This window comes from Gouania willdenowi, unplaced genomic scaffold (genome assembly GCF_900634775.1).
Source record: "Gouania willdenowi unplaced genomic scaffold, fGouWil2.1 scaffold_215_arrow_ctg1, whole genome shotgun sequence".
Classification (NCBI taxonomy): Eukaryota; Metazoa; Chordata; class Actinopteri; order Blenniiformes; family Gobiesocidae; genus Gouania; species Gouania willdenowi.
This window is the reverse complement of record NW_021144969.1, coordinates 120,142-147,572: the sequence shown is the minus strand read 5'-3', so window position 1 is coordinate 147,572 and position 27,431 is coordinate 120,142. Positions and strand designations below refer to the sequence as shown.

The 27,431-nt window shown below is 43.1% G+C and overlaps 1 protein-coding gene across 2 annotated transcripts in view; it reads right to left on the bottom strand.

Moving 5' to 3' along the window:
* LOC114458932 (phosphatase and actin regulator 1-like) overlaps window positions 1-27,431 on the bottom strand; it is a 98,836-nt gene that overhangs the window by 32,196 nt on the left and 39,209 nt on the right. For both annotated transcript variants that reach the window (XM_028441314.1, XM_028441313.1), the window contains exons 4-6: window positions 25,610-25,813; window positions 20,359-20,650; window positions 5,780-5,970 (exon numbers count right to left, since the gene is read on the bottom strand). In XM_028441314.1, coding sequence (XP_028297115.1) covers window positions 5,780-5,970; window positions 20,359-20,650; window positions 25,610-25,813 — 687 coding nt within the window. The remainder of the gene's footprint in view (window positions 1-5,779; window positions 5,971-20,358; window positions 20,651-25,609; window positions 25,814-27,431) is intronic.

Sequence of the window (27,431 nt, the reverse complement as noted above, 5' to 3'; positions counted from 1 at the left end):
CTGCCTGCCTTTAGTTTTTAATTTTTGGATGTGAAGAAAACAGCCCTCTTTTGGATGAAACAATTTGTCAACAATAGTTGTAGTTCATCTTTGGAAGCGGCCCTCGTCCCAAAAAGATCTGTTTGTTCCAGGTACTTTTCAGATGACTGCTTTAAAACAAGAGCTTATTTTAAAGTGGATTAATAAGTCCACTGACACTAAAAAACAATGTGATCCCTATACCGTATTTGATTGAAAAATTTGAAATTACCTGAGGTGATCTTGAATGTACAATGCTCAGAGATTAGAATATGTTTTAAATTGTGATTTTTAAAGAAATACCAATTCTATGGTTTTTTAAACACATTCAGGAATAAGAAGAACAATAATTGACTTCACAGTAAGGGTACCCTTTAATATTACAGTTATAATTGTTGTCTGTCCATCTTTTTGAAATAACAATAAAAATAAATAAAATAGCAGCCCAAATTAAGTTTCATCCCTGCTCTTAACAATATTCAATCTTTTAGAATTTCTTTGGTTACTAAAAAACCTCCCCAGACAAGATAAATTACAGCCTACTGCCTGGAAAGCAACCCATTCAAAGCTTTGGGTGTCAGTATGAATCTTGCTCAAAAACTGACCATTAAGCGCATTTTAGCCTGTTTCATTTTAGCCTATTGTTGACCAATATCAGTCCTCCACGACTTGAAAGCTGGTCTGTGTGTGTAGCTGAATTCTGACAATAAACACTCCTGTGCCTTACTGTTGTGGTATTTTAAAAGACAGAAGTAAAAAACACAGCAGAGTTGAGCCTCCTATCTTCTGTCACTTTTCTTTTACAGTTTGTTTAGGGAGCAAGGATGAGTACACCAGTGACGTGCCGTCAGGGTAGGCAAGGTAGGCAGTGCCTACACAAGGGTGAATTGATATTTTGATTATTTGTTTTAATTATGATTTTTTTTTTTTTATTATAATATAATTATAAATGGTTTATTTTTCCATTTCCAATAGCCTGCAGTACCTATAAGTTTGAAAGTGTCCGCATTTTGTGCGTTTCATAGCCCAAATTACTAAACAGCGCTATTTCCTGGAACAGCTGCACAGTCTTTTTTTTTTTTTTTCACTCCGCTGTAAGGCAGAGGGAGGCCACGCCCCCTCCCAAAGGCACGTTGCTCTTCTGCCTCCGTTCCCATTGCGTGTTTTTACGTGTTTGCGCATGCGCAGTCAGGTCCCCAAGATGACAACCATTTAAGTGCAAAGGTAGTGTAGGCAGTGTAGAGAGCTGTCTTTGCACGTAACCGTGCTATGCTAAATGCTATACGTAAGTTCACAGTACATTAGTGAATTGATCTCATGTGACCGCTGCTGCTACGTTCTCTAGCGAGTGGGCAGGATAACACTACAGTCATGATGACAGCGCTAGAGACGATAGAGAAACTTTGTTTTGAGGAAAAACGACAGCTTTTAAAAGATGGAGACCAACACCTGAGTTACCAGAGCTTCAGCAAAAGTAAGGTCAGAACATGTTTCATACTTTTCACAGTGAATGGAACAAAAGGAAGGATTGACTTTGTGGATGCTCCTCACTGAGGCTGTTCTGAGTTGTTTTTGTCATTTTCTCTGTGTTTTTGTGTTTGCAACACAAACAACGGATGCACTGCCGTGTCATGAGATATATCTCGTTGGGAGAGTATGGAAGCTAAATTAAATAATTGTTTCTTTAATGGTGTTTTATGATGTTGATTTTGTTAGATGGCTAAACACTTGTTCATGTGGATCTTGTTGGGTTTTTTCTTTCTTATTATGAATTTTATATTTTGATAAGTGCATTGAGATGACTTTGTTGGAAATTGCTTTATACAAATAAAATTGATTTGAATTTAATTAACACTTGACAGCAGAAACATATGAAAATGTCATTGGTGGTCTCGATTTGCAACGTGCCAACCCAACTCTAGTGGTCACGGCACGTCACTGGAGTACACACATGGATAACCATAATAAGTCACCAGTCCATTATGCCAACACACAACAGGGCTTAAGACTGCGACCAAAATGGTTGCATATGCGAGTATATTTTCAGTGTGTGTGAGTGAAAATTTTATCTGGTTGCATCTGTGTGAGTGTGTATGGGTGACCTTATTTTGGACGAAGCGGCTGAGCACTTCGTCACGTCCCACTGAGTGCACTTCTCTTTCTCTCTCTCCGCGCTGCGGGTGAGGAGAAGGCGCACGCTCACGTAACTTGGCAGTGGGTAATGCAACGGTTAATGTACCAAGTATAAACACCAATGTGCTCCTTTGGAGTGTGCGCGGTCTGTGAACGGAGCTAGGCATAACGAGCCCCTCAGTGGGTGCTCACATTGAGATCAGCAGTAAAGGAAGAACGGTCCGAACGCAGCGATAGAGCTTACACGCTCATCAGAGCCAGCATGGAGGGACCAGAACTGATGGACTATAATGCCAGGCCAGATGTTCAGCTGTGGTTATCCCAGGGCAGGGGTCTGCAACCTGCGGCTCTGGGGCATAATGTGGCCCTTTGACTCTTTTGCAATGGCTCCCTTTAGCTTAAAAAAAACAAAAAACTATTGAAATAGAGTTTTTTTTTTACAGAGGTTAATAATGACAATTTAATGACAATTTATAACAATTTGTTATCCTAAAATAAATCATGTTGTGCAATGACTCAGCACCTTCCTACTTCATTTCCTGCAACATCTACAGATCATCAACTTTCCTGCACCTGTGACTAACATTAAGTTTTAAATCCCTGGTAAGATAACTAAACCAACAAAAACACTATTCTGGAAGAAAATTGAGATTTTAATTGTGTGGGAACAAATTAATTTAACCGCCAATGTGTCGATTAAATATGCATGCTTCATGTGTGGCAAGAAATTAGCAATTAGCATGTGTTGACCACATGATCATGTGTTATCAAATTCAAGTTACTTTTGGTGGCCTTTCAAATACACTAACTAAAAAATATCTCCTTTATATAACATTGTATTCATGTAAACCAAGATGTGTAAGAATTTGAAAATTCAAGATACTGTTTTATTTCTTGAGGTCAATTTAATTTAATTTTATTTGAAACTGTTTTTATGTTGCCATTTACATGATCAATATAAATCAAATCAAATTAAATCAAACTTTATTCTATATAATTTTAACAGTATAGAATTTATTTCACTGTATTGTCTTCATTGAGAAAATATTTTGTCGGCTCTAGAAGGACTTTAATCCAGGTGAGATGAGACAAAATGGTTCCTTGTAAGTAAAGGTTGCAGACCCCTGACCAGAGGAAGAGGGTTAGGAGACCCCACTATAAGAGATGGACCCTCTGAATTTAATACCATGGGGTGAAGCAATGCAGATGCTATGGTTATGCTACTGATAATTCAAGTACAGCCTTCCTGCAAAAAAAAAAAAAAAAAAAAAAAAAAACAGAATACATGTAACCTGTTGTTATGCTTTGCTGTTATTTTAAAAAAAAAAAAAAAAAAAGGCTTTTCTTATTCTAAAATTATTAGTACAGTGCCCGTCAGAAGTATGCATTCATGTGGGAGCATAAGGGGTATAATTGCGTATTTTGTATCTTTCTGTTGTGTTTTTGTGCATTTTTTGTATAATTATTGTTTTTGTTGCCATTATAGTGTGATTCAGGAGTGATTTTGTGTATATTTTGTGTAAATATTTAGTTTTATGTATTTTTTGTATAAATATTTAGTTTTGTGTATTTTGAGCCATTTTCATATTTTTATTGCATTTTTCTGTAATGTATGTTTTTTGAAGTCATCAATATGTGTATTTTGTATCTTTCAGTTGTCTTTTTGTGCATTTTTTGTACAATTATTGTTTTTTGTTGCCATTGTAGTGTGATTCTGGAGTCATTTTGTGTATTTTTTGTATAAATATTGTTTAGTTTTTGTTTTATTTTACTCATTTAGTATATTTTTATTATAAATACTGTGTGTGTGTGCGTGCGTGCATCCATCTAGTGCAGTGCTCGTTGGAAGTATGCATTCATGTGGGAGCATAAGTACAGTTGTCAATTATGGCCAAATGAGAATATGTTTGAAGGTTGGATGTACAAAGGTGTACATACCCAGTAGTGTTATAAAGGGGTTTATTTGCGGGTGCAAAGTAAAATAGCGTGTGCGATTTCCCTGGTTTAAGGGACATGTGCATGATAAATGTGTTTGTTGTTTTTTATACTCATTTCTGTATATTTTATTGTTTGATGTATTTTTCTGTAATGTATGTTTTTGGAGTCATTATGTGTATTTTTCTGTTGTGTTTTTGTGCATTATTTGTATAATTATTGTTTTTTGTTGCCATTGCAGTGTGTTTCTGGAATCATTTTGTGTATTTTTCTATCTTTTTTCATGTAGTTTTGTGCATTTCTCTTGTTAGTTTGTGTATTTTTGTATGAATATTTTGTTTTGTGTATTTTGAGTCATTTTCATGTTTGTTGTATTTTTCTGTAATGTATGTTTTTTGGAGTAATTGTGTGTGTTTTTGGAGCATTTTTATGCATTTATGTTGTCAATTTGTGTACTTTTTGTATAAATATTGTTTAGTTTTTTGTTTTATTTTACTCATTTAGTATATTTTTATTATAAATACTGTGTGTGTGTCTACATCCATCTCCTTCGTGCACGCGCATCAGCCGTGTGCGGGCGTGTCTACATCCATCGACTCCGTGCATGCGCATCAGCCGTGTGTGTGTGTGTTTACATTGTAGCTGCTAGCATCTTTCTTAGCACACAGAATAATATAAAAAGAAACACTCACCGTTGCGCAGAAAAAACAATAATCATAGTAGAGACGTGTTATGGATCCATCCGCTCACAAAAAAGTAAAATTCCTCTGTTTGAAGAAGCAGAATGTTTGCGATAAGATCGGCTAACGACCGTCGGCACAGCCGCCGCTCACAGTAATGGAGACGAAGGAGGAAGTGAAGTCCAGGACCCGAGATTTAAAGTAAGTTTGGAATCACGGGAATAATATTAAATAACCATGAAATATTAACTTACATTACTTTTAGCGGTACAAAAATGTTTTTAATATTGACATTTTTTTTTTTTTTAACCCAAACAGTGACGTCGTTAACCCGGAACCGGAAGTAGCGCACTCAATACCGTGCTCTTACCGAGGGAGCCATAATTATAAAATTTACGTTTTGCGTCACCAAGTTACTCCAAAATAACAGATGCACACACTTGGGGTATTTGGAACCTGTCGACTAAGTTTCAGGTCGAACTCCTACCGCGTCGGGGAGATTTTTGCTCCACACACACAAGCCACTGCTTGTTGCAGAAAAACTTAATATTGTCACTAAAACCTTAAAACATTTAGCAAATATCTCAAGTCCGTGTCAATCTTTACTTAATACAAAACTACGGTACGCCAGTTAAGTCAAATATTAATCTGCATGCATGGCTATGCTGTACACCCCTACAGCTACAGATCATAAACTTTCCTGCACCTGTGACTAACATTAAGTTTTAAATCCCTGGTAAGATAACTAAACCAACAAAAACACTATTCTGGAAGAAAATTGAGATTTTAATTGTGTGGGAACAAATTAATTTAACCGCCAATGTGTCGATTAAATATGCATGCCCTTGTTCAAAAACAGGGTGTGACCAAATTCAGTGACACCACTGACAGATCCCTGCACAATCAGACAGTTTTAATTGTGTGGTCTACTTACATGAACTCATATTGATAATCATCTATATCTTAATGTTTCAAGCATATACTGTATGGACATATATTAAAGCTGCACTTACTAGTAAATATGGAGTCATCGTCTTCATCATTGTCCTCATCCACATCATCATCTTCATCTTTGTACATGCTGGGTAGATCTTCATAGTCACACTCATTAGGCATGTTCTCTTTATCGTTCTCGTAGTCGATCACTGACGGCGCTTCTCTTTTCTCCAATGGAGCACACCAACTGATGCCATGCAGAGCAGGACTAGGGGGAAGAGAAGAGGAGGTCTATGAACCCAAGCCTTTTCTCTTTTATGAAACAATTAAGCTATTAAAATGTCCACTTGCAAACTTTTATTGTCTCCTTTTTTTATTATGTCAAAAATGGCATGGTGTTTGTTACCATGTGAACATAGATGTTTGTCAAAGCAGGTGTTTTTCTATTTAAAACAGCAAACTACAGATTTGATTATGAGGCATGCAATTTCAACATTACTGTATACTATTTTTTTTATAATTGGACGTGTTTACGACAGCAATGAAATCACTTAAAACAAACAAACAAAAAAGGCTGCATTTCCGGAAGACAATGCAAAATAGAGTGCCTAATAATAACATGCAGAACAATGCATGAATTTATGCAGAAATGGACAAATGTTATTGTATCATAAAAAAGCAGTAGTTTTAATTTTTTTTTAAAAACACACTGATGTATAAATTATGAATTCTTTTAAGAGTTAAAAACTTTGTCGAGCCTTGTGAATTACATTATCCAAGGAATTAAGCACAAAATATTATGAAAATAATTTAAAAATAACTAAATAAATTCAGTTTCTGGAAAATCTATGAATTATTTCTTTAAATATTTTGTAAAAATGTCCAAATGTTGCTCCCCAGCACCCTGTTGATGTGCTGCAAAGGGTGGGTGCACGTTATGAGTCGCCTGTGTTGAACAAAAATCACAACTAGGGATGTAACGATTCACTCAACTCCCGATATGATTCGATTCATGATACTGGGTTCACGATACGATTCTCTCGCGATTTATTTTACAAAATGGGACTGTAGTCAAATGACTGAAAAATATTTCTTTGTTTTTTTGGGGGAAAAAATACTGTATTATTTTTCTTTTATTTTTAATTGTCAAAAGAATCCCTTGATAAACTATTCAAAACAATGCAATTTAACTAAAAATAAATCTTGAATGAAATAAATAAAGGAATAATACAAATGAAGAAGAAACTTATTAATTTAAATTCTGGTTCTATAGTAAACAATGCAAAACTGCAAAATAGTTCTTTTTCTTTTTAAAACAGCAATTGAAAATGTATTTTGTGCCTTAACAATTGGACTTCAAAAAAAAAAAAAAAAGTCATTGCACTGATTTACGTCAGATATTTGTTTGGACCAGCAGAGGGCGCTGGTAACCCAGTGGTCGGTCGGCATGCAGCTAATCTAGCAGTGAAGAAGAGATGCTATGCTAGCAGACAGAGCTAATAGAAAACGTGACTTTTACAGATATTCATGTAATATTACAAATATTCTTTTGGTGCTAAAGGGGTAAGGAATCATTTATTAACATGTAACATTAACATGTAAGTAGTATTAGAAGGCGGCCAGAAAGAAAATAGTAGCAGATTCCGCCCGCTGGTACACTGCTGGAGGGATAATATAAAGCGCCCTCTGATGTTTAAAAAAAGTACTGCGGGCCTGGGGGTTGGGATCGGTGGCGTGGTGCGCTGGGTCCTTGGCTCCTTGGGGCCTTCTCGGGTGTCTATGGGGGGGCAATGGCTGCCTCTCGGCTTGGGATCTTGGGGGCGTTCGGGGGGCTGCTTGGCCGTGGGGTGGTCGCCAGGGGCCCCTAGATTTCCCGCTCTTTCTGCTGGCCCGACTGCTTCTTCGGGCCCGGGGGCGGCCCATGGATTTTGCAGTAGCGGTTCTTGGAATCACCCTCCTCACCCTGGTGTAACACTGCCCTCTCTTTTTTACATCCTCCCTTTAATAAAGTATTTACCCTTCCCTAGGGAGGGCTGGTGATGGTCACAATTATTCAATGAAATAAATTCATTTATTTAATTGCAATAATAAAATATGCATTGCTGTTAAAAGATTGCACTTCTTGTAGTGTTAACCTTCAACAGCATGTGGGGAAAGGGTAAAAAAAAAAAAAAAAAAAAAAAAAAACAACAAATCCAGGACTTACAAAAAGACAACCATGATATCCATTCGGCTTTATCCGCGGTGAGCTCCGAGGTAAAAGAGCTGAAGAACAAAAACAAGTCTCTTAAAGAGTCAGTCCTGGATATCCAATCTCGCAGTATGAGAGACAATGTGATTTTCTCAGGCATCCCAGAGACCCCCAACGATAACCCAGATGCTCTGCTAAAAGACTTCATGTCGTCTGCGCTTAAAATCCCGGCAGAAACCGTGAAAAACATCACATTTCACCGTGTCCATCGCCTCGGACCACGTAGAGGTAACCGGCCACGTCCCATCATTGCCAAATTTGAACACTTTCAACAGAAAATCCAGGTAAAAAGTAAAGGTCGGGAACTTAAAGGTACGCAATTCGGCATGAACGATCAATTCCCTCGGGAAATAAACTAACATCGAAAAACCCTGTATCCCATCTTTAAGGAAAACCGACAGAAAGGCAAAAATTCCAAACTGGTCGTAGACAAGCTTTACATAGATGGCCAACTGTTTAGGGATTCAAACATCACGCCCTGGCTCTACTGAGAAAGACAAATCTAAAAATAATAATGAAATAATAATAAATAAATAAATAAAAAAAATAATAAAAAAAAACATAGGTGATATGTGAGTTAACATTCAAAGGATAATTCTCCACATAAGGTGAAGTTAAGGTAGCATTATTTTAAAGTTAAAATAAATATATGTGCTGTACGTGTGTGTATGCATATATGTCTGTGTGTGTGTGTGTATGTATGTATATATATAAAAATAGAGGAAAAAAAATATATATAAAATAATAATTCCAAAAAAAAAATAATAACAATTAAAATAAATAAATACATAAAAATAATAACACCAAAATAAAAAAAAAAAAAAAAAAAAAAAAAAACACGGATAGGTGTATATATGGACACGTGTGTGTATGTATGTATGTTTGTATGTATGCTACATATTAGCTTACATTTTGGTAAACACTTTTCGGCACGTACTCTCTCACAGGACACTCTTTACCGTCATGTCAACTCTTTCTTCTCCCACCCCTCACTCTTTTTTTTCTTTCACATTCACTCAACACCCACAACACCCCCCACCTCCTACACCTCCTATAATTACCCCTTGCTCCTTTTACTCTTTTGATACCTGTTGTTGTTGTTGTTATTGTTGTTGTTGTATGTTTGTGCTTTTCACTAACCTTTTTGATCCAGTCATTTACCACGTGGTGTTATCGCATGATAAGTGTGTCTCCTCTTCTTTTTTTCTTGCATCCAAGCCTTTTATAACACAGTTGTGCACAAATGACCACAGATTCTCAGATATGCTTACACCTGTATGGACTAACATTCACCTCATTCTATGTATCAGTTTACAGTAACTTCTTGGAATGTGCGTGGCATTCGCTCGCAGGCTAAAAAGATTAAGATATTTGACTATGTTTCAAGATTAAATGCAGACATTGTCTTCTTTCAAGAAACTTAAATCAGAAGAAAAATCCCTGACAGATTCAAATTTTAATAAGATATATAACTCATGTTTCAATTCCAGACAAAGAGGAGTCTCGGTTCTTATCAACAAAAGGTTACCTGTTAACATAATCAGCTCCGTCATAGACCCAGAGGGTAGATATATTATTATCAAAGTAGTAATCTATAATAAATGTTTCACAATTCTAAATCTCTATGCCCCCAATAATGATGACCCTGATTTCTTCCATAGAATTTTCTCAGAGCTTTTAGACCTTTCTGCAGACTCATCTTTAATCATCGGAGGTGACTTCAATCTGGCGCTCAACACATCATTGGACAGATCTAGTAAGTGCTCAAATACAAAACCATCTCGATCTGCTAAAGTATTAATGGATTACATGGAAGATCTTGGAATAGGAGATGTATGGAGACTGAATAACCCAACTAAAAAAGAATATACCTTCTTCTCCCCCGTGCATAAATCCTTCTCCCGAATTGACTTTTTTCTTTCAAATAATTCCATCATACATAAGATGTCCTCTAAAATACATCCTATAATTATTAGCGATCATGCCCCAATATCCCTCACCCTGCAGTATGACTCTATTCAGAAAGTATCCTCTCTATGGCGCTTTAACACCTCATTACTTAATGACAGTGAATTTGGAAAAATAATAAGAAAAGAATGGGAGGACTTTCTATTGACAAACGACTCCCCGGAAGTATCACCGTCCTTACTCTGGGAAACCGGCAAGGCTGTCATTAGAGGGAAGATTATATCATACTCTTCTTTTAAGAAAAAACAGGAACAGATAGCAGAAAAAACACTTGAAGAAAAAATTAAGAAACTTACAGAAGAATACGCAGCTAACCCATCTGAACTTCTATGGGAAAAACTTCAAAATGCAAAACTTAATCTGGATATCATCTTATCTAAAAAAAACCGACTTCATTTTGCAACAATTACGATACAAAAACTTTGACTACAATAATAAGTCAGGCAAATACTTAGCAAATCAGCTTAAACACAATAAAGAAAATTCCTTTATAGCAGCAATTTCTGATAACTCAGGTCAAACTTTAAACTTACCTCAGGACATTAATAACATTTTTCGTGATTATTACCAAAACTTATACTCATCAAATTTAAACCCTGACACTGAAGATATTAAAACCTTTCTTAATAAACTAAACCTACCACAGCTCACTATAGATCAGAAAACCACCTTAGACTCACCATTAACCTTACAAGAATTACAAAATGCTTTAGACAGCATGTCAACAGGCAAAGCACCAGGTCCAGATGGGTTCCCTGCTGAATTCCTAAAACATTTCTGGTCAATGCTGGCTCCACTATTTTTCAGAGTAGTAACAGAGATCAAAAATAAAGGTCATGTAGGAGGTCACATGAATACAGCGAACATTAAATTATTACTTAAACCAGACAAGAACCCCATATTACCCTCAAGCTATCGTCCCATCTCACTTATTAACACAGACTTAAAAAGTATTTCCAAAGCACTCACATCCAGGTTAGAGAAAGTAGTACAGTCAATTATACACCAAGACCAGACAGGATTTATTAAAAATAGACACTCCACAGACAATGTGAGAAGACTGTTTAATGTGATCAACATGGCACAGAACTCTAAAAAGAAAAAAATAATCTTGTCACTCGATGCAGAAAAAGCATTTGATAGAGTAAACTGGTCGTTCCTCCTAGCTGTCCTTGGCAAATTTGGCTTCGGAGAATCATTCATCCAATGGATCTCCACCCTGTACAATAAATCTAAGGCCTCAGTAACCACAAACAAAATAACATCCCAAAGCTTCACACTGCAGAGGGGAACCAGACAAGGCTGTCCACTCTCACCTTTGCTTTTTGCAATATTCGTTGAACCTCTCGCAGCAGCTGTACGTCAGAACTCTGTTATTAAAGGAATCCACTCATCCATCTCAGAACACAAAATGACATTTTACTCTATTTGGAAGAACCGCAACCTCTTTAGAGGAAGTATTTAATCTAATAAACAGCTTCTCTAAATTATCAGACTATTCCATTAACTGGACAAAATCATCAATCCTCCCTTTGACAAAAAACTCATGGAATCCTGCACACCAAAATCCACAACACCCCTCCACCACAAATACAATTAAATATCTAGGCTTAAATATATCACCAAACTTAAATGAATTAATTAAACTAAATCATGATCCGATGTTGGACAAAGTCACAGAAGATCTGCGGAGATGGAACAATCTCCCCATCTCACTACTTGGCAGGATAGCCTCAGTTAAAATGAAAATCTTACCAAAAATAAACTATCTGTTCTCAATGATACCACTGAAACCACCAAAACAATGGTTTCAAAGATTAGATTCCACAACTACAAAATTCTATACTAGAAATAAAAAACCTAAAATAAGCCTTTCAACCCTTCAAAAAAACAAAGACGAGGGTGGTTTAGAAGCCCCTAATTTCATGCATTATTACTTAGCAAACCAAATACTATATTTAACAGAATGGCTAAAACCAAAAGATTACTACAACACCTGGCTAGAAATAGAACAGTTAGACTGCAAACACATTAAACTCTCTGATCTCCCTTTTATCACTGCGACCCTCAAACATCACAACTGCTTTAAAAACCCACTAATTGCCTCCACACTGACTGCATGATGGAAAGCCCTGGACATCACAAATGTCCAATTAAAAACTAGTATACTGTCTCCAATCTGGCACAACCCCGACTTTAAAAATAAAAAAACACCACTCTATCTGAAGACATGGGAAGAGAGTGGAATCACTCATCTCCAAGACCTTTTTGAAAATGACAAGATCAGGTCATATAACAATCTAACCCAAGCATTCGATATAAATAAAAGTTACTTTCTACAGTACTTACAAGTAACAGAGACAATAAAGAAAACTACTCCACTAGACTTAACTACTTTACAACCTCCAGAACTGGCTATATATATGAAAAAAATCTCAACAAAATCAAAAAAACTCTCAAAAATATACAGAGCGCTCTCGAACACTAACTGTAATTACTTACCAATCGCGAAGTGGGAGGCCGAACTCTCAATCACCCCGAGCACTGATTTCTGGGCAGAAATTTGTTGTAATACTTTTAAGATGACAAAAAACATAAACCTTCAGCTAATTCAATACAAGGTCCTCCACAGATCCCACATTACCCAACAGAAAATGCATAAAATGGGCTTCTCAGCAACAGACATCTGCTCTCAGTGCAACCAGAATACAGCAGATTCCTATTTACATGCCTTATGGCTTTGCTCCCCAGTTCAACACTTTTGGATTCTAATCACTGAAAAACTGTCCTCCATTTTGGACTGCAGGATTCCTTTATCTCCAAATCTTTGTTTGATTGGAGACCTGACAATGCTTCAACCTCCAGCAAACCAATCACAATCAATCCTTGCGGCACTAGCCATAGCAAAAAAAAACAATATTACTAAATTGGAAAGACAAAAAATCCTTAAACATAAACCAATGGCAAAATCTCCTCACAGAATTTATTTCCATGGAAAAGATGTCTGCACTCAGAAAACAAAAAAAAAATAACGTGCTTTGAGGAGCGTTGGACTCCTTTTTTAATTGCATTAAATCTAAATTTTTAAAAGCCTGATGATCTAGCCTGCAAGCGACTGCCAGCACCACTCTTTACTAACGCACTAGCCCAACTGTAGGCCTGGGCCGCCTTGGGCCTCTGGGGTGGTCTTGGCCAGGATGGCTGGGGTGGGTTGCCGGGGTGCCTTGTTGCCTCAGCACGGGTGTGCATTCCTTCTGGGTGTTCACGAGGTCCCGGGGCTGTTTGATTTGGCGCTGTTGCCCCTTGCATGCGCATCTGGTTGGTCTCTGGGGCTGGGGCCCTGCGTGCTCCCCTGCCGCTCCTTCCCCTTGCTCCCTGTCCCCCTGTCTCGTCCTCCCCCCCCCCTCCTCCTTTGCTCCTGCGCCCGCCATCCTGTTGGGTTGGGTCTGGGGGGCTCCCGTTGGCCTGGGGCACTGGTGGGGGGGCTGTGGCTTCCGCCTGGGGGACGGGCGGTGCCGTGCCGGGTGGGTTGGCTGGGGAGTGGTCTCGTTGGGGGGGCCTGGGGTGGTGGGGTCCTTGGCTCCGGTCCGGGGGGATCCGGGGTGGGGGTGGCTGCTACCCGGGGTCGGCGATTGCCTCCTGGGTCGCTGGGTGGCGGGGTGTGGCTGTGGGTTGCTCCGTCGGCCCTTGCGGGTCCTCGGCTTGGCTCCCTGGGGCGCACCTTTGCCAGGGATGTCACTTGCGCGACGAGCCAGGCGGGGCCCCCTCCGGGGCATTTTGTATGACCGCAATGGCCGGGGTGTGGCCGTTACGGCTAGAGGGGTGGGGTGGGGGGTGCTATGGGGCCTCCCCGGGGGTCGTATTGGGTGGGTGTGCGAGGGCGCGGCGCGTGGTTCGTGGCCTGGTGGATCTGCGTCGGGATTGGCTGGTCTGCTGGCTGGGTGCACCGGGCAGGGGTGCCCCGGGGGCGGATCCTTGGTCTACGTGTCCGGGGGAGTGCTCTCCTGCCATCTGCCCGGGGACCGGCCGCGGCTCGTGGCGGCGCTGCGCAGCCTTGGGCGGGGCGGGGCTGGTGGCCTCGGGCCCGCTGTCGTCCGGGGTGTGCTGGCGTCGGGGGGTGTCTCGTGCCGGTGCGTGGGTCGTCGGGGATTGTCTCGTGCCGGTGCGTGGGTCGTCGGGGATCCCCTCCGTCGGGGGGGGGGGGGGGCTCTATTGGCGCCGTTGATGTGGGGGGGCGGTTCCGGGCTGGGGGTGCTTCGGTACTCTGGCTTGCCGGTCCGTGGCTGGCGGGATGGCCCTGCTTGGCGGTGGATGGCGTCCTCTCTCGTCGGGGGGGCCGGGGCCGCCTCCCGGTGGAGAGTGTTGTATCGTGGCGCCGGGTGGGCCTGTGCTGGCCCTGGTGCGGGCACGGGCCTCCCCCCTGCTCGGCCGCTCCCCTTGGCGGCGGGGTGGCGTTGCTCCGGGCCGGCGGGCGGCGGGGGTCGCCCCCTGGGACACCGGGGGATGGGGTTGGTGCCTGGCTGTGCCCGGGGGTGGGGGGTGTCGCCGTGCTCCGCGGGGCCATCACGGTCTGGGGGGTGCCGTGGGGGGGGGTCTCCGGCTGTGCTGCTCCGGGGCCCGCAGTGCCACCTACCCTCTCGCGTGGCCCGCCATACGGACGGGCCCAGCTCACACCGGACAGGCCTCCTACATGTTCACTTCACCCCACTCCCAGCTGGTCTGGCTCACTCACAAAATGCACCACACACCCATACCCAACCCTTGGGAGGCTGGATGGTGGGGCTGGGGGTGGAGGGGGCCGCCACCTGTGTTACTATGTAGTGGGGTGGGGGCGGCACTCCCACCTCTAGTTGCCCTACTAATCCCTCCAATTTTAATCACATCTCAACATGCCACCCCCCGGAGGGTATATCATCATTTACACCCTCCGGCCTATTACACCACATACACATAAATCCACAGAGGCTGGATGGGGAGCACCCCTCCCCTCCATCCCCCTTCTTTTAATTACACCCCATACATTCACCAAACACACACATTCACACAGGGGATCGGGAAGTGCCTCTCCATTGGGGAATGGATAGGCACCATAACAGGGTGGTGGGTTGGTACACATATTTGGGCCTCTCCGGTGGGGGCCTGGCCCCTCTGTTGGTGGCTGGGCCACTGCATAAAGTAAAAGTACATCAGGATGGTGCGGTCGGGCGTGGCGGTGGGTCTCGGGGGGGCTTTGCCGGGGTCTCTCCTTGCGGGGTCTTTCCGGGCGGTGTCGGCCTGGTGGGGCGCGGGGGTGCCTCTCCCCCTTGGGTGTGGCTTGGTGCTTGTTTCGTCTCCTGGTGGCCTTGGGGACGGGCCCCGCGGTGTGCGGGCCCGGGGCGGCCTGCCTCGCCGGTTTGGGGGGTGGGTGTGCTGGGGGGGTGCTGGTGTCCTTGCCGGGGTTGGGGCAGGGTTGTTTGGCGCCTCGGGATGATGCTGTTTACTGGGGGGGCGGCGCTAGCTGTTCCGGTGGTTGAGGTTGCTTTCGGCCGCCTGGTGGGTATGTCCTGCCATCTGCGGACTGGTGGGTGGGTCCGGGGCATCTTTGGCTGGGGGCTGCTGTCCCGCGCTGGATGTGTGCCGTTGGGGTGCCTCCGTCCCCGCGGTGGGGGTCGCCGGTTGCTCGCGGGCCAGCGGGGGGCGCTGCCCCGTGGCTTGCGCTGTCCGGGGGGCGGCGGGCCCTGGGCTGCTGGCCTTGTGCCGTCTGGGGCTGTGCGGTCCTGCTGGGCTGTGGTGCGTGTCCCGGGGGGCTTGCCCTTGGGGGGTCCTGGTCCCGGGGGGTGCTCCTGGGGCCCGGGGTGCTTGGCTGGCTGGCCGGGCTGGTCCTGGCAGGGGTCTTCCGGGGCGGGTGGCGCGTGCCGCGCCCTTGCATACCTTCTGGTGCGGCCCCTGCTTGGGCAATCCCCCGTGAGGCAGGGTGTCGGGGCCAGAATAGGGGGCCACATCCCGGCGGGGCGGTCTGGCTTGGCCTCTGGGGGGGGGGCCTGGCTTTAAAGAACTGAAGCTCGTGGTGCAGGCAGCATCAGCAAAGGGCGATCTGGGGCACCTAGGTTGGGGTGCCTGGGGACCGTCGGGGGGACTCCCGGCGGCCCCCTGGTGCCTTATGCGGCTTGGGGTGTGGTCGTCCGCCCTGGGCGGGCTGCTCCTGGTGCTGCATCAATTCCGGGTCCTCCTGGCCTGGGGTCGGGTCCCTGCTGGCTCTGGGCTCGCCGGCGGGTGCCCGCCGGCTGCCCATTCGGCGTGGCTCTGGTCGTCTGCTGGGCGTGGGCTTCGGCTCCTCCGCTGGGGTCTCGGGCGGGGAGTTCTCTAGGCCCTCCCCTCGGGGGGCTGGGTGCGGGGGTGTGGGTGGTGGGGTGGGGGGCCTGGGGGTTGGGATCGGTGGCGTGGTGCGCTGGGTCCTTGGCTCCTTGGGGCCTTCTCGGGTGTGTATGGGGGGGCAATGGCTGCCACTCGGCTTGGGATCTTGGGGTCGTTCGGGGGGCTGCTTGGCCGGGGGCCCCTAGATTTCCCGCTCTTTCTACTGGCCCGACTGCTTCTTCGGGCCCGGGGGCGGCTCATGGGTTTTGCAGTAGCGGTTCTTGGAATCACATTTGTCATGGACGCACTGGCCTCGGGCTGTGGGATAACACTCATACTGGGCTCAACCATAGACACGTTGTTCCCAAATACCTGTTTTATGGAATTTCCACTCACTTCCTCCTCTGCTCACAGCCACCACCATTATTCCTAAGCCGCACACTGGTCACCAGACTGGCTTGATAACACAACAATAAGCACAATATACACAACCACAATTTCACATCGCATCAATTGAAAAAAAAAACAAAATAAAAGCACTGAAAGAATATCTTTAATATTACGTGAATATATGTAAAAGTCACATTTTTCTATTAGCTCTGTCTGCTAGCATAGCATCTCTTCTTCACTGCAAGATATCTGCATGCCAACCGACCACTGGGTTACCAGCGCCCTCTGCTTGTCCAAACAAATATCTGACACAAATACAGTGCAATGAGTGGGACCGACACTCTGACATGATCTGACTGCTCACACTGTGGGGGTCTTGTTTCCGGAAATGCAACGTACAAATTAGAAGAAAAAGAAGAAGAAGAACTCTGAAACGTCACCATTAAAACAGACAAAGAAGAAACACCCGGAAGTGGATAGACACTCACAAATCTCAGCAAAAAGAGCTTTAAAAAAGAAAAGATAACGATTTGATGGACCAGGAACTGGCTAGACAGATGTGGGCAGTACAGTCCGGCAATATTACAGTGATCCTCCTGATTGGGACCTGGTCGTGAGATGTTAATTGCTTCTCGTGACCCCATGTACAGTAGACTACACGATGAACGATACACGATTTAGCAGAGACTCTCACGATCCCACAAAATAAAGGAGAAAAACCAGTGGAGAATAAACCAAATGTTACGGTTTTCTGTTCTTGCTCTTAAAACTTATTGGTTTGTTGCCTATTAAGTTGTGGCAATTGCACAAATGGCATGAACAGTTTACTGCACATCACGGTTTTAAATTTGAACTTTAAGACCTATTGTTCTTGAATACTGAACCTTCAATAACAGTTGTTTTGTTGCAGTAGATTTACATACTACATATTAATCTTCGTCATTGCCGTCGGACAGTTTGTACTGCGTCGCGGTGTTTGGGCACTCAACACATGGGCAAATGTTGATGCATGGAAGACCAGCAAGTAGACAGGGACAGTTCTGAGGGACCGTACATTGCAGTCATTGCGGTAAAGGTGGGTGTTGTTGCTCAGCATGGAGAAACTGTTCCAACGTCCCAACATCACACTTTTTCCAGCCATTTCCCGCTGGATCAGTTCCGTGGGCAGTGGCAATGTGGCTTGCGTCTACATTTAGGGGAAGCATGGCATTTCTGTTATTGATTGAGTTGTCTCTCCTGTCTTAACACTTATTGGTGTCTCAGCACTTGTTTGGAAATTGCTTTTCAGATGTTCTACAAACAAAACAGTGTTCTCAGATTTTGAATGCACCTGATCATATCTGCTAAGTCTCCTTGGCTGAGACTTGGCTCGTTTGTTTTAATGGTGTATGTGGCATAGCAGTTTGAATGATAGGAGACTTTTTCCATTAGAAGACTTGGTGCACCGATTGACCAAATAAGGCTATGTACTTCATCTTGTCTTTGCTGAGCTACAAACAATATGGATTAGAGATCTTCAAGTGTAGATTGTTTTACTGCAGGACCTCTCAGCTTTCCTTATAAAGCTTTAAGGCATATAACAGTTTTTCTGATGAGTCTTCCTGGTCATCCATGACTAGTGTTCACCAATGATAATTCATTCACAAATGATAACCAACCAACTTAATTTATCATGTCTACACGCATGGAAATGCCTTAAATATCTCATTTAACTGTATCTACATTATTAACCAAGTGTTGTTCGTAATCATATACATGTAACTCAAGAGGAAATGAGATTCAGTGATGACAGTTCAAGGCCAATACAATATCAGCAATGAACCAACGTCCACCCAAGTCAAGATTGGCTTGCTACAAGTTGCAATAATGGTAGTTTTTTAAACAATTGTGTAATGTACATCTGACTGCTCTTTTCTATGTAGGTTCTCCGGAGCAGTTATGTCTGTTTTGAACATTTGGTTTCAGTTTATATCAGCAGGCGAGCTGCAAAATTCAGTCAGTGGAAGGCACTACGAAGAGAAAACCAGGAGCTTCAAAGGCACGTAAAAATAATTATATAAAGGAATACACAATAGTCTGCTATGTTAAATCATCATGTAACTGTTGAGAAAAACATAATTTCAGCTATACGTAACCTGAGCACAAACAATAGTTTGAGTTTCACATACGTGTATTAGCCTTGCTAAAAGGTACAAGTGCACTTACAAGGTACACACAGAGGTAACGTAATTCATTTGCAATCTGCTAGCATACGTTTTCTTTTCTTTCAACTAAAAATTAATTAATTACACCGGGCCTGTAGTGGAGAGCATAATGATAGTTTGGCTGCTTTTTAATCCAAGAATCAAAAGCACGGTGATATCAGACACCACAAAACTGAGTACAAAGAGCCATAGTTTTAGGAAATTGGTGCAGTTTTGTTCAGCTCTACACAGTGCCAGGGAATTCTCTAAAGCAGGAGTCACCAAAATTTCTGAAACTGGGAATACTTCATAGATACTGTATAGTCCGAAAGGCTACCAGTTAGAAAAGCACTTCTTAAGTACTACATTTTCACGGTTTCACTTTAGAGGATAAGAAGCAGTAGCAGTAACTTAAGAAGGTATAATATGTTGAGGTTTCAACATTAAACACTTTATTTCTCCATATTGCGTTTTTAAAAATATACTTTATATACATCGTATTATATACAACATACCACTGACCATACACCTGCAAAACAGAACATTTTAGGATGGTTAATTTAATACAAAATCTTAATTTAACAATATTCAACTCTACAACTACATTTCTCATATGTATTTATCTTTGCGAGTTTGAATCCTGGAGAGTCAATCAGATTTTAGGTAGAACTCAGCTACTGAGCGCACCTCACATGATCAATGCGAGCTACCTGGTGCCCGTGGGCACCGTGTAGGTGACCCCTGCTTTAAAGCAATCTGGTTTATACGTGTTTGATGAGAATAGAATCCACTTACGGGTTACCAGAGCTGACTACTGACAAATGTGATGTATTGATTAACTCTCTCCAGGTGGCTTGTACCTCTGTTATGTAACCACATCAAGCTTTCAGAGTAAATGTGAGATTTCTGGAAGTCATCACTATCTTGTCCATCCATGTCCACAAGGCTTTTTGGAAAAGGAGAATGTAAGAGATAGCTTGAATAGATGTAGTGTCGCTTCATGCTCTATCCAAAACACTAAGAAGTGCAGCTGGTCATGTTATGTCAGGCCCACTGCTGCAGTGACGCCTACACCCTCACACGCCTGCTTGCCTTCCTCTCTGCGCCCACACAGACACACATTTTACTCTAAATTAGGCCATGCTGCCCTGTGATGTAGTGTGCAGTATAGATTCAAATCTCTATAACACCACAAAACTGTTAGGACATATTCTGAATATGTGTAAATTCAATTTAGAAATGACTTTACTCAAGAATAAATGCTACTAACTGAACAATGTTGATTCTATTAATTGTTAAGGAATGCCTTTCATTGGGCCAGATTTGCCAATAAAAACAGTAATTTACAAACACAATCAAAATATGTGAATTAAACCCTTTATGGATGTGTGCAATAACAATTTAGTTACATAAACCAATACTCTGTTTAAAAAACATGTCAAGTTGGAACACAGTCAATAAGACATTTTATGTGACAGACTATAATCATTCCTGCCTTCAAGCTATTTTTTGTTACCTGTGTGCTACTAACCTTTCAAACCTGTGCATGGATAAAGCCAGCGTTTTATTGAGCTCCTCGATGATTGGGCTGGGAGCATGTAAGCTGCCGTACTGGAGCTGCAATGGGTGACCATGGCTCTGGTGGAAGCTGGATAAAGCGGCAAGATGAGAGGGCAGCAGAGTCATGCTGTGATGGGGGAGCATTCCCTGAGGAGGGGCACACTTCAGTGAGTGAGCAGTGAGTTGGTTTGGTAAGGGAGAAGGGGAAGTTTCCAGGCTTGGAGGCATGGGAGTGCAGGGCAACTTCAACGGCTGACAAGAATCTAGAGAAAGGAACAAAGACCGCATTTTTGAACGAGGCCTAATTCAGGGAATGAATCAGACAGATAAAGACAGCTCATGGATAGTTTGATGACCCAGCCTGCTGCAGCTTGACTCACCTCTTCTGCTTCCCCAGCTGCAAGCAATCAATAATCATTAGCCTGCTACTTAGCTTTCCTTTGTCTCTCCTCAGTTGCCAGATTGTCTGTGTTCTTATGACCAGGGACCTCATTTATAAAAGTGTGCTTAGGTAAGTACACTTCAGCTGACACATGCCAAAAACCAGGAAAGGCATACGCAATAAAACTGTCAGACGCACGTCCTATGAGTGTTTCCGTTTACAAATCACAACCAACTATAAGCTTGTTGTACATGGTCCACCCATATGGTGCCTATAAAAGGTCAGGTGAACGCCCTTGATGAATATTCACTGATACAAGCTTCACAATGGACCAAAGGGGAAAACGAGCGAATAAAACATAAGTTACATATGTAACTATGGTGCTATGAATCCCAGATGACCGCCAGTGCTTCAAGCACGGAATGATCATTCTTGAGCATGCAGAGGTTGAGAAATGAATAACAACAAAGTCACCTGTGAACTCCGGTGACCAATGTAAGTCTATAAAATCACGTGACACTAGAAACACAGTCGCACAATCTTCTCATGTAACAAAAGAGGATTCCAGGGGACTGACTGCTCTGAATACTTCAAGCACTGAATGACTAATGTCAACAAGGTCACGAGGAATCCACAGACCCAAAGATACTCACCTCACTCAAGAGCGGTGCTAACAGAAGACGCCCTTCAACGGATGTGGAGTGGCCACTACGGCTGGGTATCAATTCAAATTTCAAGTATCGATTCGATTTCGATTCTCAAGATTCAGAATCGATTATCTCAATTCCGTTCGATTCGATATTGATGCGGGTTAGTGTTATTAAAACCATCTATCTGTTTTACATGACTGAATAGTTATGCAACATAATAATACGAGTATGATATTGACATTCAACAGTGTTAGAAACCAAAAGCTCCCTCACAAAAAAAAAAAAAAAAAAAAAATTGTATTTTTTATGTATAAATCAAACATGTATTTTGCAAGAGGAAAAATTGTGTTTAATATAATTTGTTAAATTCTTGTTTTATTGTAATCATAAAGGGTTCAGTTTTGATTAAAAAAATTGAGAGGCAGAGATTGAGGAGGAGGAGCCTCAGGCCTATAAGACTGAGCAGGAAGTGAAGGTGGGGAGGAAGGAAGAAAGCCAAAATGGCTCCTGCAGCATGCCTGGAGTGGAGAGGTTTGAGCAGGTCTGAGCTGAACACTTTGTGGGAGTATTTATTTTTTTGAAATATTCTCACTCTTTCCTGTTGTTTGAAGAAAATTGCTGTTTTGAACTAAAGACAGAAAATAAATCGACTGATTTTTGGAACCTGAATTGGTCCCTGTGCTTTTATCCTCAGCTTGCCATGACACAACCCTTTTGCCTTGTAACAAACAGTAAATTAAAGTATTGGTAGGTAATGATGGCTGTAAGGACCAATCCCCTTCCCAGAATGTTGATACAATAGCTTCAACTCTATCTGTCACACACGCACGCACGCACAGGCCTCCCTTGTGCTCAGGTTTTTCTTCATCTCATCCTTGATGTCCTTAACAACTTTGGTGCCTCTGGGAGGCTGGTCATCTCCTATAGCAGCAAGGCATGTAGGGGTGCGATCACAGAGAGTAGGGGACTTTTCTTCTGATATGGCTTGAATGGCTGTCTTCATTGGCTTCAGAACTCTGACCACATCTTCTGCATCCATTGTCTTCCTCACAGAAATTACTATTGCAACAACACATCATCAGTAGGGTAAAACTAACCTGTCTCACGACGGTCTAAACCCAGCTCACGTTTCAGGTTGCACAGATCATTTTCATTTCCGCGGACTTGGGATGAGAGCAGAGCGGCAATGATTGCCGGTTGCTGTTTCAGAAAGCATTTAAGTATTTCTAGCACACTGTTCCACCGGGTCACGACAATTGTGAGCTTGTGTGCTTTCAGCTGCAGTAGCTTCTGTTTTTTGCTTGAGGACCCGGGTGGCTGTCATACTGCGTTGAAAGAACTTTGCCATGTGCCTCACTCTGCCAAGCAGGCATGCAATATTCGGGAGTCTGAGACCGGATTGCGAGGCGGACCATATTTGCCTGTCACAATGACTGGGTCTTTTCTCATCAGCCCCCACTCCTCAACTTCTGTGGTCTGTAGTATGTATGAGATGAGGTTCCACTCCTCACCTTGGTTAACACGTGGGCAAACTTTAGCACTGTCCAACGCCATGTTAATTGAGAGCTTCTTCTTTTTCTTTGTGAGATTTTATGGTGGTTGGCAAACTATGATTTAGTGCATTACCACCACCCACTGAATTATAAGTGAACCAGGATTTAAGAGGACAAAATAACAAGAGAGCTTCACGTCATGTTCACGTGTCTTTGGACGTACAAATCGATCTTTAGGAATTCATATGAGAATCGATATGTACAGAATCGTAAAATCAATTTTTTTTCAACACACCCCTAGTGGCCACATTCACCCTGTAGAACCTGGCGAAGGTGTTCAAAGACGTCCAAGAAGCAGCAGCACAAACCATCTCCAGCGGAATACCAGTCATCGCAGCTACAGAAAGTGTAGACGCCCCTGGTGGAATGGCACCTCACACCTGTAGGCAGTGGCCGAGCACACATGGTGAATGACTCAGCAATAACATCGCCAACCCAGTGTGACAAACGCTGCTTAGACAGTGGACAGCCCACACAGGGTCTCGCAAAGCACAAAAACAGTTGATCAGACTTGCGTATCGCCGCGGTCTCTTCCAGGTAAGCGGCTAGCAAGTGGACGGGACAAAAATGCTCAGAGTCAAAAGGCAGAGACCATAGGACCTCAAGCACCACAGCCAGGTCCCACAAAGGCACTGTTATGGCAATTATTATATTCATCATCATATCGTCAAATGTGTGTTCATGTGTACAATTTGTCATGTTTTAATACACAATGACTGCATTACTCTTTACACTTTTGAACAGCTGAGTCATGTTAGATTAATAGTACAGATTGTATTGTATCCACAGTGCCAGCAACTCACAGTCTCTGCTGAAGGCCAAACTCAAACTCACATGCAGATGTACACGCACACACACTATCAAGGACAGATACCAGTGGCGCCAGCCTTCCTCCACTTTCACTGTTGGGCATCTGACCCCCTCCTTTTTCTCCCTTCAGGGTTGGGACTTTTTCTCATATCTGTATAAAGCTTGAACTGTGAAACTGTTTGTCAGTCCTGCATACCCTGAGCCAGGGACAAGACTTTTTGGACCATCCTGCTTCGTACCTGGCCACCCTTCCTTCCCACAGGATGGGACACTTTTTTTTTGTACTCTTTTTCATTTAGTTTTATAATAAATCCTTTTTTTTTTTAAATAAAATCATCATGCTCTGACTGGACTCCATCATTCAACCAGGGCAAAAATAATGTCTCCAAATGAGGTCAACCGCATATTTGCCGTGACAGCACCATGTGGCGTCTGGGGGAGACGCAGTCTCCAGGCACCCTTCAAAAACAAGGAAACTGTTTTATTCCCGCCGACAGGAGCACCATCCACTCCAATGTGCCAACAAGAAATAGCTGCCACATATACCCTCAAAGTAGAAAGAGACCACCCCCTGTCAAGCAGGTCCTGCGGGAATAGGAGGATGGACAAGACAGGACAGCATACGGGGTCCAGCCATGGTCACAAGACCACTTGTCAAACAGTTTCCACCTATTAGCGTACAACATGCCTGTAGACGTTGCCCGTGTATTGCAAATAGTGTAACCGACGCATCGGCGAGCTGCAACAGAGGAATCCAAGTCCTCCCTGGCCAGAAGGGAGCCACCAGGAGGAGCCGGTGTCCGTGCTGAAGGACCCAGAGAAGCGTCAAGAAAATGAGCTGCAAAGGTGGGAAGGCATACACACATACATCTAAAACATGCTGGATAGGGGCCCTTGAGGACCAGGGTTGGGCACCCCTGTTGAAGAGCCTCCAGCGCAGCCAAACCAAAGAGTTCCCCCGGGTGGACCAGGAGACCTCGCAGACTCCTCCTACATGACTGAGTCAGAGGAGACTGGGCCAACCAGACTTGCCTAAGAGCCTGTGAGAATGGAGGCCGAGTTCGCTCAACATAAATGCAAAGGCCTGCTGAGAAGTGTCTACAAGGCCTTGTGTCTGCGAATCAAAACCAGTGTCCTCCAGCAATGAAGCCAGTTCCTGCAGCAAATGGGACATGGAATTCCCAATAAACCCCATATGAGCACCGGCCTCATACGCTCTGCACAAAAGCTCATCAGTAGCTCTACACTGAGGACGCGGGCTGAACAGCTTGCTCCATGTGAAGCTGTGCTCTGCTGGGGTAATGTTTGTAAGTCTCTGCATGTGAGCCAATTCTGGTCTAATTAGAGGGTTTATCAAGCTCTGTGTGTATGCACAGACACATTGTGTGCGTATCCCCATCCGTTTCTGCATGTGCGCAAACTTGCGTGTACTTTTTGTCACTGTGTGTGCATATTCTTTGTATGTGTGTATGGTGTAGTTGAGCAGACCTCAGCTGTCACTGCCAGCACTGTGCGCTGCCTGATTGGGCCTGACTTACTTCCCAGTCAAGGCATTTTTGGAATTTCCTCCCTAGTGGCAGGTTAGCAGAAAGCAGGGGTTAAGTACTCTTTAAATTAATTTAATACAATAGGAAGATATGTTTGTGGGCACATTGTTTTTGGTGTTAAATGCTTCATCCCCCATTATCACTAAAATAATTAAAATGAATGTTTTTTTTTTTCCAAAATACTGCCCTATGCTCCTTTAACCCTAACTCCTTGTGTTGTACGTGACTCTGGATAAAAGAGGTGCTAAATGAAATTGTAGTCTTGTAAGGAGGAACTCACTTTTGCTGTGGTTTGGAATCCTGGCGAAAGGCTTTGGAGGGAGTGCAGGAGGCTGTTTGTGGTAAAGTGGGGGCTTGGATGGGGCATCCTTATGGTCACCTGGATAGGTGAGAGATTTCTTTGTCTGCATTACCAGTGATGACTTCAAAGAAGGCTCCTGAGTACAGATGCTGCCATCCAAAGAGGATCGAAACTCAACTGTTGCTGAAAACAAAAAGAGTGGAGAGTCAGGAAAAAAACATACACAAGACATACATGTCCTAAATAAGCCTTTTTGAAAATTGAAGAAGTTGGAGATTGGAAAACAAAACTTTTTTTCATGAGTCCACACCAGATTAAAGTTCTTTAAACTCCAAACTTTAGAGTAAACATTGAAAAAAACATTTTACAATTCTAAGCCACTGAATGTCACTGTAGTGACACAGAAATGTCACAAACTGTTTATGCCTTTTTTTCTGGTAACATCTCATATAATAATGGACCCAGCCCAACAAGGGTTTGGATGTCAATTGAGTAATGTCATTTAGACAGACATTTCAAAAGATCTACATTCCCATAATGTTACAAGATTTCAATTTAATTTAGCAGACGCTTTTATCCAAGGTGACATACAACAGCAATTAGGGTTAAGGGACTTGCTCAACCATACCAAAAAAAAATGAAGACATCGCCAAAAGTGCACGTTTCCTAAAGAAACAAAAAAATAATCCAGTCAATCTGGACAACAAACTGTAAGGTGTTTCAAAAAGCTAAATGGGTCACCAGAGGAGGCTAAAGTGCTGACCATAAGATACATCGACGAGCTGGACAAGTACCAGTGATTCCAAAACAGTGTCTATCAGTGTTAAGCAAGTCGCTTAACCTTAACTGGTGAGATGCCAGCGTCTGAAGGGTATGTTCAAACACATAGGCCACCGAAAATCTTTGGCAAAAAATGACCCAAAAGGGCATTTTCAGTCGAAACACAGTATGTTGTGATGACGCAAGCGCGCACGCGCACTTGTCTGGAAACTGACCAACTTGTCTGCGAACTCATACAGCAGCTGTATTTTGATACATCTGAGCACTAAAGCATCTTTTGAGCAGAGTTGACGGGGCACATAAGTGTGTTTTATGTTTCTGTGTCACGTCGACAGTGTAGTTGCGTGCAGCCCTCCATCAACACGAACCTCTACATGGCACCTGACCCTTGGCTGCACAGTGGAAGCACAATCTAGTTTGAAGTCTCTGCGCATATCTCACAGAGATCCTCTTTACGACATCATGACGGTACTTGGTCCGCGTTATAAAGATCATTACTTTGATAGGATTAAACCAGCACGCACAATCAATAATGCACAGGGGTCTATTCTCCCATGCACGTAAATAAAAAAAGCCGGGCAGCAGCACCGTTTTAAGTTGTACGCTATTCTCCCCCTGTACTTCAGTCAGTCACTGCGCGCCTCCATCCCAGTTACACACTCTGGGTCGAGCGGCCTCGAAATGTGGGTGCTTCCATTCAAATCTGGCCTTGCGCGCATTTTTCCATCTGCTTATGTCCTATTCCTTTTACGTGCTTCCAAACCTGGAATAAGTGCAGTGCCCTAAGAAGGTGAAACATTATATTGCACTAAAAATATGGACAGTGACATTTTAAGCCACACGGGCTCATAATATTGCAGAAAAGACTCCCGGAAAGAATCTATCCAAAGTGACACTCACATGCTGTCACGGGGTGGTGGGAGTCACACACACACGCCAAAGGTTTGACCATCAGCATTTCTAATGTGTTCACAATAAACCAGTTTTTGACGGGACAAACAGTGTTACATTTCATTATATT